The 13,055-nt window shown below is 32.9% G+C and overlaps 1 protein-coding gene across 2 annotated transcripts in view; it reads left to right on the top strand.

Moving 5' to 3' along the window:
• LOC110096386 (OTU domain-containing protein DDB_G0284757) overlaps nt 1-11,017 on the top strand; it is a 28,419-nt gene extending 17,402 nt beyond the window's left edge. The window contains exons 8-10 of one of the 2 annotated variants that reach the window (XM_020822308.1): nt 2,621-2,677; nt 2,816-2,894; nt 10,798-11,017. In XM_020822308.1, coding sequence (XP_020677967.1) covers nt 2,621-2,677; nt 2,816-2,862 — 104 coding nt within the window. In that variant the 3' untranslated portion in view covers nt 2,863-2,894; nt 10,798-11,017. Of the gene's footprint in view, nt 1-2,620; nt 2,678-2,815; nt 3,027-10,797 lie in introns of those variants that run through there. The other variant, XM_020822307.2, reaches the window with a different exon arrangement.
• The last annotated feature ends 2,038 nt before the right edge of the window (nt 11,018-13,055 follow it).

Below are 13,055 nucleotides of genomic sequence, written 5' to 3'. Positions count from 1 at the left end.
AAATCGTTCTCGCCCAGTTTTGAGGGAGAACAGTTTACACTTCTCCAAATCTTGTTTGACCACCAACGACAGCCACCGTCTCCACCGCCACCATCCGCTACATGACGCCGGCCACCGTCGTTGACCACCGCCTACCGCCGCTGCCCGCCACAAACCATTGTCGTCCGCCACCTGCCATCCTCCAACGTTAGCTGCTGGCCACCTTGGGCACAACTATTTTATATTTTACATTGCATTCACTTTACTTCAAATCAAACAAAAAAAATTAAAGTCACGTATTCCTTTTACACTCATTCAAACAACTCCAAATTATTCCTTTTACACTGTATTCTTTTTACACTACATTTTTTTTACACTGCATTTCTTTTTTAGACAATCAAACAGCCCCTAAATCTCTCAACATAACAAAACTTTTGAATCCATGTTAAGAGAAATCTTAGTTAATCTATAGCGAAATACGAGAACTAAAAATGTTAGAGTTGATATACTAAAATGAAGTTGTAGATATTGAAGATGACTTCTTAGAGATATAGTGGGGAGCCATGATGAAGATTGGTGAACTCATATTATTGTATGTTCAAGATTAAGGAAGATGCTTAGCTTCAAAATTTCTCCCCTTTTACTCCAAAATAACAATAATCTTTTATATTTTAAGGAGAGAGGATCTTGTAGGTTGCTTGATGCTAAAGCAAATAGATTTATATCTAGCAAAGATTTTCAATCCAAAATTATGTATGTAATAAGCACACCTAATAAGGCATTGAGTTGGGTGTTTAAAATCAAATAGAAATACTTGAAGGTCATTTATGCTCAAAATCTATTCACTAAAAACATGGGGATACAAAAGTTTGAGCAATAATGCGTAAAAATTATACAAATGAATATTAACTGATTAGTAATAGAACATTAGTGTTTAGTGGTTTGGCTTTAACCTAATCATTTTTAATAATCTGTTAAACTGGTCCACGCGGGACCGGCCCGAGCACGACGAGGCGGACTGCCTCCGCCCCTTTTCCGCGACCGATCGCACCGCCAACATCCCCAGACCATTTTAGGAAGGATTTTTTAGGGATTTGGGAGGGAAATTTGAATGTATGGACTGTTTAGGGATTTCCTTTTGATTTGTATGCATTAAATATTTTGTTTTCCTAGGGTTAGGGCATCTTGAATTTGGCTGAAATTTGAGATATCTTTGATTTCTTTTGGGCTCTAGCGGCGTCTAGAGATTGGGAGAGAACGATCCTCCTCTTGAATAGAGGATCAATTGTATCTCGCTATTTTCCGCTTCCAGTTCATCAAATATTACAAATTTTCTACCGTTTTCCTGTTTTTGTGTGGATTTTGATAAGAAAGCTCTCTGTTTTCCGAAGATTGATAGGAAATACTTGAGATCTTCAAGTGTTTCCTATAATAATCTCCCTCCAAATCAGTGCCTTTTATCTTAAGTTTGATTTGCAACCATGAAGCTATCATTTATATATATCTGGTACGTTTATGAAAAACTTCGTTGACATTGAATGACTAAAATATTTTATTTTCCAAATTTCAAACTCTTTGAATCATGAAGCATCTTTGACGCATGAGCAAGGGCTTGACTGGTTCAAATAGCCAACCGGCCCCCACCCTCTCTCCTTTTTCTTTAGCTCTTTCTTTTCTTTTCTTTCCTTTCGTCCCTTCTCTGCCCACAGCTGCAGCCACCTCTTCCTCCAGCTTATCCTCTACAGCCACCCATCCAGCCTTCAGCTGCAGGATTCCACCAGCCCTGCCGCTGATCCTTCCTCCACAGTCACCAGGTCCCCTCCACATCAACAGCCCTTTCTTGCTGTTGTCCATGACCGCCAGCCCTCCTGAACTGTCCAACCAGCAAGCGGCCAGGGGTTTTTTCATTCCCTTCCTGCTGTCTTCCTCCTTCCAGAAGTCAAGAGGTGCTGTCCAGCCGCAAGAAGGTTGCTGTCCTCTTCCAGCAGCCTACTTGTAGGCTGCTGTAACTTCTCCAAATGATCGGAACGGCAAGGTCTTCCTCCCAGAAGGCTGCAGTCCACTTCCTAGTTTTCCAAAAAACTATTCCTGCCACAATTTCAGCTTGTCCCCTGCTTTCGGTGCAAGAATTCTGTAACAAGGATTCGTCGGAATCTTCTTCTAGCATTCAAAAAGGCCTATCATTACTAGTTTTTTTTTTTGCCTTTTTTCTTTGTCTTGTACAACTATTTCAGTGTCAATCTTTCTGCTGTACTTTGACCGAAATAGAATTCTTTTGATAATTCAATACCATTTTTTTAGGTTTTTTGCCAGTTGCATTGAAGAACATAGATAATTTACATTGTTCAACATTAACCCACATCACATAAAGTATGTACAACCATGGAGGGTCTCAAATAATCTCATGAGTTTCAATCATGGAAATAGTAAAAAAAATGCAGGTTACAGAAATCAAAGACTTTCTAAGACCCGTTGTTTATATCTAATTATAAGGAAAGAGAGAGAGAGAGATAATAAACATAATGGCACATTAAGTCCATAAATGAATAAAGAACAATTAACATTTTCTTGTCATGTAACCTTTAATTTATCTTGTACTTCATATAAATTTTTTGTAACTTTTTATTTCTCCTTGATGCAGAGTTATGGCTAAGCTTTTGGTCTGAAGTACATTACAATTCACTCTATGAACTCCAAGGTTATTTCCACCTTAAAAAAATATCAATTTGCTATTTCATAATCTGGAGCTATTACTTTATTCAATTTTATGTCCTTCTTCATGATCTAGTTTTTATTCATTTATAATTAAAGTTTGTTTCTAATTTTACTTTTGTAGATCTTAAAGTTAATTACAAGCCAAAGAAGAGGCATTGGCTATTTTAACGGCGCCTCAGTATTTGTTCTAGTTATTGAGGGTACATGACCTGTACATATTTCTCATTTTAATGGTCTGACTGTTTTTATACTGTCATTTTACATTCTGAAACCTTGTATAGTATTTACATCAATTGATATTGAATTAAGGAGATATTCTTTACATTCTTTCATCTGTTATTCTTGTCCATGTTAAACAGCCCCAATGTGAACCAAAAAGATTTTAGTTTCCCCTACTTCTAGCTAAGAATACTGTTCTGAAAAAGTTTGCATGAGGTGGCTACTAACTAGTGACCGAACAAACTGGCATGTTACTTGTGACACTGGCAATTTTCTGTCCCAGTAAACTTTTTGCTTGCCAAAATAAAATTGGATGTTTATCTGGGAGTTTTTTGCAATCGTTCATGTGCTTTCTATAAGGAGGGAAATAAATCTCAAGTACTTATCAAATAGTGCATTGTATCAATTACAAAGGTCTCCAATTGGGTCTACAATGTAGGTTGGGCATAAAAACTTGATCTAGTATTAGAATCAATGTGGAAGATATTTTTTAGGATGGAATTCATAAAAATTGTTTCCATTTCCCATATTGAACGCAATTGAAATCAAAGTAAGTTTAGGTTAGTTGAGGAGAGTGAGTTGTACACATTAATATCTATATTTAGATATAATTCACAGGGAATAATTAATTACTTCCCTCTCTTTTATGAAAATATGGCGTAAGGTGTTGAGGAGAGTGAGTTGTTCCTCCTAGAGACCTTGGCAAAACGTTTCAATTAAAACAATATTCCAGATCATGTAGATCTTATCCTCTGCCCTTAAATATCATATACTTTTAAGTAGAAACAACATCTTAGTTTATAAAGAAATTACTATCTATAGGTAAATGCTTACAGAAAAAATCTCATCGAACTAGTTTTCTATAGCTCCTTTTCTTTTGTGTTCACATGCAATACAATTCTACAGATTTAAGCTGCGAAGGATGCTTTCTATTAAAGAATTTAGAGGATAAAGTTAAATATTCAGTAGAGATGAAAACATCTTAAATTTCTACAGATAAAAGATTTGCTATTTTTCTATATGAGAAAAAAGATCAAAATGATTCTCAACTCCTTTGAGGGACCAATTTGATCAGCTAACTCCTTAAAAAGGATATTTTTTCATCTCACAATAAATTTTGAGGTTCATTATTTTAATTAAATTATTTATTAAATATAATTTTCAAGTAATAATAATTTTTAAAAAATTTATTAAATACTTTTTTAATAAAAAATACTAATAATTCTAGTTTTAATTTAAAAATTATTAATAATTCTAGTTTTAATTTAGGATCGTTATATATTAGAATTATTAATAATTTTTTTATGAAAAAAATATTTAATATTTAAAAATAATTCTATTACTTGATAATTATATTTGATAAATAATTTAATTAAAAAATGATCAAAATACCCCTTGATTTAATACTATTAATCCTAAAATTTGATATTATGACCAAAATTGCCACTTTTTAAGGAGTTGAGGGACTATATTGGTCTCTTAAAAGAGTTGGGGGCAATTTTGATTTCTCACAAAGAGATGAGGGACCATTTTAATCATTTTCTCTTTTCTTTATAAACCACCAATCCTTTCCCTCTCATGCTTCTTCCTTTCTCAATCCACATTTTTTCTTCTCTAGCAAATCACTTGAGCGCTCTGTCCCCCTTACCTCAACTTTTTTTTTTGTTCTTTTGTCTTGTTCTTTTATCCCCTATATCCTACTCATTCACTTATGATGCTATCAAATGTTTCTGTAATTTTTATTTTTATTTGAACAATAGTTTATTTTATGCTCTTTTCTTTTTTTAGCTATCCAATGATGGGAAAGTATCCAATGATCATGATAGATTGTGCATAAGGCTTGGTAGACCTTTGGTTTGCTAGCTCGATTGGTCCTTGGCTGCTGATGGTTCACGGGTTGGCTGTTTTGAAGCATATGGTGTTGAGCTTGTTCTCTTAGTTGTTTGAGCTGGAGTTTAGTAGCTCATTAATTCTCTAAAGGTATCTCATTAAGAAGGATTTACTTTTGGAGTGGCCTTGTCCCTTCCCCTTTCCCTTTCTTCTTGGGAAACCCTGGCTTGTTAATGCATAAGAATTAATATGGGGTTACACGGATGGCTGCTATTTTTTTCGTGTCTGGGATGATTCCTGTGGCTGTGGTTCCTTGGTTCCGTGCTGCCTCCTTGTCTCCCGCGGCTGCTGCTTCGGTTCTTGGGTTTGGAATGATTTCCGAAAAGTTTGGGGGGGATTTCTGTGCTAATGGTGCTTCGGTTCTAATGGAAATTAATGTTGTGGCTTTTGGCATTCCCCTACCTTGCCTATAAATATGAGAAGATATTGCGAAGAAAATTAGTTGATTATTGCGAGCAAAATTGCTATTGACCTGTGGGTTATTGGAAAAGCTTGCGAGCTTTGTCTGCCTTCTTTCTCATCCCCTCCGGAAATCTTGCGAGCTCTTTCCAACCTTTCGTCTCGGCTTCTAACCTCTTTCGTCTCTCCGCAAGTGCCATTCCATCTGTATCCTTCTTCTCAAAGTGAAGCAACTTTAGGGTGTCGTGTCTTGGTTGATTTGGAAGCATTTGTTGAAGAAATTGGACAATCTTGCAGTGGTGGACCATCGGTTTGCTAGTCTTATGCACTTATCTTATTTACCCTACAATTCGATGCATGTGAGGAACCCGCTCTGACGGTTGTCTGAGGATAGCATCTTTTATTTTTCTTTATTTCCTTAAAACCTCTTAGTGTTTTCTTGTTGGATTTTGAAGTTTCAGTTATTTGCTTTTATTTTAATAAAGTTTGGTTTAAGTTCTATCCATTGTTCTCTTTGTGTTGGTTTTCTTACTTGTGTGTCTACATCAACTTATAAAAACCTTGCAGTTGCCAATATAAAATTAGATGGAGCCTTTAAGTACATTACATATAACTCATTGATGACATTTTGATGGAATGGGGAGCATATTAGTAAAACTGAAGTTAAAGAGGCTTTAAAGAAAATGAAGTGTGGGAAAGTTGTTGGACCTAATGATATTTCAGTAGAGGTGTGGAAATACTTAGAACATGAAGAAATTTCTTGGAATACTAAACTTTTTAATATTCTTTTGAAGACTAAAAAGATGTCAGATGAGTGGAGAATGATTATTTTGATTCCTATTTTTAAGAATAAGGGTGATGCACTATATTGTGCGAATTATAGATGAATTAAGTTAATGTGTATACTTTAAAACTATGGGATAGAGTTATGGAGCGTAGATTACGATGTGATATTAATGTTTTTAAAAATCAATTTGGATTCCTGCTTGGTTGGTCTGCTATGGAAGCTATACATTTATTGAGAGGTTTGATGGAGAAGTATAGAGAAAATAAGGAGGAGCTTCATATGATATTTATTGATTTAGAAAAAGAATATATGATAAAAATCTAAGAGAAGTGCTATGGAGAGTTATAGAAAAGAAAGGGGTTAAAAATATTTATATTCAATTCATTAAGGATATGTATGCAGGAGTTATTACTTGTGTTCAAACACAAGGTGGTTTGACCAAGTATTTTTCTATTTCTGTTGGATTACATCAAGGAACGGCTTTAAGCCCATATCTTTTTGCTTTAGTCATGGATGTGCTCACTAGACATTTATAAGAGGTTGTACCCTGGTGTATGATTTTGGCTGATGATATTCTTCTTGTTTATAAGACAAGAGAGGGAGTTGAAGGTAAACTTGAATTAATGAGGTCAACCTTTGAGTCTAAAGGTTTTCGTTTGAGTAGATCTAAAACCAAATATATAGAGTGTAATTTTAGCAGTAACAGTTCTAGTTGGGGAATAATGACTTTGGGTGATCAAGTTATTAATAAGAGTACACATTTTAGATATCTTGGGTCTATTGTTCAGAGTGATGGAGAAATAGATAAGTATATTATTAGTAGAATTCAAGTTGGATGGTTGAAGTGGAGGAATCCATCAGGCTTGTTGTGTGATATAAAAGTCCTCCTCAAACTTAAAGAAAAATTATATAAGATGACGGTGAGAGCTGTAATGCTTTGTGGTGCAAAATGTTAGTCATTAAAAGTGAAGCATATATTAAGTTAAGTGTTGCAGAGATGAGGACGATGCTCAGGTGGATAGGTGGCTTTACTCTTAGTCACAAGATACAAAATGAGCATATACATGAAAAAGTTGGAGTAGCTCCTGTGGAAGATAAGATTAGAGAGACTTGTCTTCAATGATTTGGTCGCATAAAACGGAGGCCTTTCGATGACCCGGTTAGGAAAGTAGATGTATTGGATTTGGCTTATGTTAAGAAAGGTAGAGGTACACCTAAAAAGTTTTGGTTATAAAATATTAGAAATGACATTTCTTTATTAGATTTAAATGAGAATTTAACTCCTATCATGACACCATGAATAAAAAAGATTAATGTAGCCGACCCCATATAGAGGGATAAAGGCTTGATGTTGTTGTTGTTGCATAAATTTGAGAAAATCTCTCTTCATTGCCAAAGGTGTAAATACAAGCAAGCTTTATAGATGAAAATGAGCAAGATGGTGTGCTGAATATTTTGCAAAGCAAGGCATAAAAAAACATACAATATGATGTTTAAAAAAACATGCAAGTTGGAACATTTTAAACATGAAGTCTATAATGCAGGGTATTGAATAGCTAGCAATATGATGCTTCAAAAAACACATGACATGAAGCATCAAAAGTATGCTAAACGATGCATACCACACAATGCAATAGAACCTATCAAATTTTTTGTGATGGGTCACATCGAGCAGCATGTAAAATGGTTTATAAATATGTGCGAAGTAATGCAAAGCATGCAAACGGAGCATTATACGTAAACATGAGTGTGTTGTGTTGTGTTAAAAAATATGCATCATTGTGCATTGAAAAGCATATGACATACAACATAAATAGCATGCAAAATGGTCATACTAAAGCTTCAAACATGACATCGACAATTATGTGATGCAATGCATCAAAAAAGATGCAAAGTGGTACATCATAAGTATGCAATAATCCAATATGATACATTAAAAGCATTTCATAACATGACTCCCAACCTATGGGCATGTCCATCAACGAAGTTGCAAATCCCACTTACATGCTTGATGCTCCACATGCTAGGGTAAAGTAAACATAACCTATAGCTCAAGAATGTTGTAAAGCATGATTCTCCCCATACAAAGATGATATTGAGGGTGTAATTTTTTTTTGTTCTGATTGAATGCGAGCACTCATGCTGAGTATTCAAGAATTTGTAAAGAACTACATGTAGTTTAATAAATAAGGAGTTAAAGAAAGAAAATTCAAGCCAAGAAAGATGAACGCCAGATTTAGTGTTTCAACCAAACGACAAATATTAATTGTAGAGATATTCAATAGTAATATGTATTTTTTAGAAGGTCTTGAGTACAATATGTAAGCATAAGAGTAGCATGATAGTCTTCTCAAGAAAGAACAAGAGAGAGAGAGAGAGTAGCATGATAGTCTTCTCAAGAAAGAACAAGAGAGAGAAACTAAAAGATTGAGGTTGATCCATAGTTGTGTTTGAAGATGCGCTCGAGGGAAAATAAATGGCCAAGATGATGCCAAAAAGAAGATCCTAAAAACATAGAGATGATGACCTTGCGCGAAGATGTTTAGACTCAGTGATACTTAAATAAGAGAGAATTTCACCGATACATCTCATAAAATACCTGCATCATACCTAAAGAGCACGATCCAAATCACTAAATTGCTTCAATCACAACTCTAAAAACCTAAATATTTGAAACAAAAATCATAAATCTAGAATTCTTTATACGATCCTCTGACACTACTGCATTAACATTTTCATTACGCTGTTTGTTAGTAATTACTCATTTCAGATAATCAGAAGTCATTCTTTCTGGAAGAACAAAAATCCTATATCAATATTTCTGATGAGAAATTCTTTTTAAAATTATGTTTATTTTTATTGTTCTATAATTTACACACATCATGACGAATCATTGAAATCGGCTCAAAGTTACCTCGGAGCACTTAATAAGAATTACAAGTATTTTGAAAATATGTGCACTTTTTCACTAGCTTTGTAAGAATTCAGACTATAAGGTATTTTCTAAGCTTAGGGTGTTCAAAAATTCTAAAAAGCTATTCAGCTCTTTCGACCCAGAACCCCAGAATCGGAAAATAAAATTAGCTGTTAGAGACTTATGGTACCTTTTTAGAAATGCGAAACATGTTTGATTACACATATGGTTCACATAATTACACAAGTAATTAGGCATGTGCATGATGTTTGGATCATCTTTGTTCTAATTAGCGTGTCTATTAGATAAATTGACAGTTTGTTGACAACTTGAGATAATTTTTGGTAAAATTCATGATTAGCAATTTGATGCGCCATTAGTGTATACCGGATTTTATTTAGGGGTTGTTTGGTTGGCTAAAAAAGAAATGCAGCGCAAAAGGAATACTTTGGAATTGTTTTGATGAATGTAAAGTAAATATAGTGTATGTTTTTTTTGGGAGGTGGTGTTGGTGGTGGCCGGCAGTGGGTGGCGGTGGTAGCTGGAGATGGTGGGTAGTGATCAAGCGAGATTATTTGTGGTGTAAACGGTTCTCATTCAAAACTGTGCGAGTTTGATTTACTTTAAAATTGAAATAAAATGCTATATACTACATTTATCTCACTTTACTTTTGCTCCACTTTATATTCCAACCAAACATCAAAATTTTCGAAAACTCTGCATTTATAATATTTTACACCACTTTGTATTCCAACCAATTCTTTATATTCAAAACCCATGTATTTTCTAGTGTATCAAATTTAGAGTTAGACATGTTAGTATTAAAATTTCTATTGAGGTAAGAATCAAATTGGCTCAAATCAATTTTAAATTGACTCAAAAGTTAATCAAAATTTGATTAAGTTTTGAACTTTACTTAGCAATAGAGAACAAGGAAGAGATCCATTGCATGTTTTTTGAGATCCAAATATGTCCACCACATGGCCTACACAATAATTCATCATCCATTTGACTATTTTAATTAAATTGTCTTACACTAATTATGATGCCAGACAGCAAACAAAGTCTTACAGCATGTTTTTTTATTTGTATTTCATGCTCTTATTGGTGTCAATTTGTTTATGATAACAACCATGTTAGTTACTGAAACATTTTTCACAGATATACTATTGAACATGTGAAAAATATATAGTCCTTTAGTTGCAATATTGTGCTGGTACTTTGTCAACCTATCATCATCATTCTATAGAAAAGCCAACTCTTCTTATTCCTGCTGTCTCACATGTCATAAAAATGAAATTTTTTTTATATAATTTACTGTCTCATCATTCTATCATGAAATAAAATGAATCATACAAAGGTCTCTCTTTTATATATATTAAGAGAGTGTGTGTGCATGTTAGGGTCTGTTTGGGACGGTTGTAGTTTTTTATAAAATGATTGTAAAGCTGTTGTGGAGAAAGCTACTTTCTAGTATATAAATTTATTGAAAGTAGTGAACAAATAGTTGCCAAATAAAAACTTTGGTTGTAGTCTAATAACATCGTAAGACATACATACCACTTTATTTTATATTATTTACATATCTAACATCCAAAACGTCAATATTGCATTCCTACCACTCATATAAAATTTTAATATCAAATATATCAATTCTATATTTCATTCTTACCACCCATACCACCTTATAAACTTTACTGTTTCATATTTGTTCAAAGGATGGTAGGCATATAATATTAAAATTTTAGGTCTTAAATATGTAAATAGCATGAAATAAAATAGTATGTCGGTAAATCCCCCCAAAAGTTGTAGCTTTCCCAAATAAAATAAGAGAGAGGAAGAGTCAACAATTTGAATTCTATTTCTCATAAATTTATGTTATTGCATCCCACAGTTGAAAGAAAGAACCTGTGGCTTGACTTGGGAGACAAAAAACCATGCATTTCAAATTGGACGGTGGTGATCAGTGGTGAGTTTTCAAGACAAATGTGAAGGAGACTTATTCAATTCCAACTCCATCTATTTCTAAGAAATTATGCTCAAACTTCTCCATGTTTAACAAAAGAGTGTCAATGGGTTCTTTCTGCCTTTTTTGAAATTATTTCTTTTGGTCATTGTCAGGCTCTTCTTTCTTTCTTCTTTTTCTTTTCCTTTTCAATCATTTCATATAGGAAGTCTTCATGCATTTCCACGAAAAGGTTGTGGTTGATGATTAAACAAGTGGGAGAGAGCCTAAGTTTTTAAAGAGAGAAAGACTTGTATAAGTATATATTTATTTATAAATTTATTAGGCTTATAGAAAATAAGAGGGGTACTTTTGTAAGTAGAAAATTTTAGAAAATAAAAAATTGTAAGGCCTGGCCATAGTTAAAATAGCTTCCACTTGCATAAGATATTATTTCACAACTTGGCTTGCAACATAGCTATCATCTCAAGAGTAGTGACATGTTCTTGCTTAATTGATAACCCTCTTTTTTAAGACAAGCCACGATCTTTCTTGTGTTACAATTGTCTCCTTTCAAGCTTATGTTGCGACCTTATTTATGTTATAATTTTGATCGCCTTCCATGCCGACATTGTAATGTCACTTGCATTGCGGTCATATCTTATAAGACCGATACCACAACTTCATTGGTTTCATAAAAACTGGTACTTGCAAATGTGTGTCATTACCTCCATTGCACTGTGTTATAGTCGTCTCCTTTAAGGTATACACCGCGATATCATTTAATTCTACCTTTAGGTCATGTTATCTCCATTTAAAGAAGAAGGGTCTTTTTTACTTCCTTGGTCACCTTCCATATCTCTTACAGTTTTCTCGTCTTTTTTTCACGTAAAAAACCCTTCATATATGTGCTCATTTTAATTATGTTTTATCTTCTCCTCTAACTATGAATGTGGTTGTGGTTTATTGCTTTGATAAATAACATTTTACATCCGACTCAACTTTTAGCACGTGATAATTATATTATGAAAATGTAAGAGTAAATGACAATTCAAACTCATAGCCCAAAAATATTATTCATGAGTTGGCATTGACTATTATATTAAGTCACGTGATCATTTTTAAAAGTTCATTCTTTTTTCTCTCTCTTTGTCGTCGTATTTAAATATTCTCATTTACGAATAAGGTGGCATAATAATTTTTAAAAATTAATCCCATGTAAGAACTTTCAAATTATTTTGACACAAATTTTGTCTTTTAGTTCCACCTATGACTAAGGGTTTGGGTTAGGAGAGCACACACAAAGCCAATAATGGGTGTCTCAATATCCATTACCTACTATTTCTAAGAATCTCCTTATATAATTCAAAATCATCAAAATTAAAAAAAAAAATTCAAGTAGGAAAAAAATTTATTTAACTAAAGTCAAATTTTCTAGAATTTGTAACATTATGGCTTTAATATAGGGTAGCTATTTAATTAACATTCAAATTTTCTATATTTATAAAATTAATACTTAATTGCTTTTATTTATGATAATATTATCTCATTAATAAAATAAAATTCAGATAATTTACATAATGGAATATATATATATATATATACATTATTTGTGACAAAATGATATTGGTTGGTATAAGTCTATATCAATACAAATCATATTTATCTCAATGTCCAAATTGTTGTAAGGCAAGAAGACCCCTCTAACAAATATCTTAAGCTAAAAGGCAATATCTATTCTTCACCAAAAAGACTCTTAATAAATACGATAATTATTATTTTATATAAAAAATAATTAAATATTATTATCAAACTTGATGATAAAATTAGAGCTGCTGAGGGTGACTCTCATCTTTGGAATTAAAACAAAAATACCTAAATTTAAGATAAATTTTTCAATTTCTTCTTTTTTTCAAATCTTAATTTTACCACTGAATAAAGTCCTTAGATTAAATTTATATTTTAGAATTTAATATTTTATAAGGAAAAATAAATATAGACACTTAATAATGACTAGAAAATGAAAGGAGTAGTGGAATAATTTATTAAGGTTGTAAAATTTGATTTGATGATGAATTTCATTTATTATTATTATTATTATGACAAAGTCATCTTCACATGCGAATTAAATGAGTTGGAGTTGTTTAGAATAAGGTCAATATCAAGGAAAAGAAACGTCTCTATAGGCAATTATTCGAGGACTTCGG

This window comes from Dendrobium catenatum, unplaced genomic scaffold (assembly GCF_001605985.2).
Source record: "Dendrobium catenatum unplaced genomic scaffold, ASM160598v2 fragScaff_scaffold_621, whole genome shotgun sequence".
NCBI classification, from domain to species: Eukaryota; Viridiplantae; Streptophyta; class Magnoliopsida; order Asparagales; family Orchidaceae; genus Dendrobium; species Dendrobium catenatum.
The sequence above is the reverse complement of the archived record's forward strand: the minus strand, read 5'-3'. Positions and strand labels throughout refer to the sequence as shown.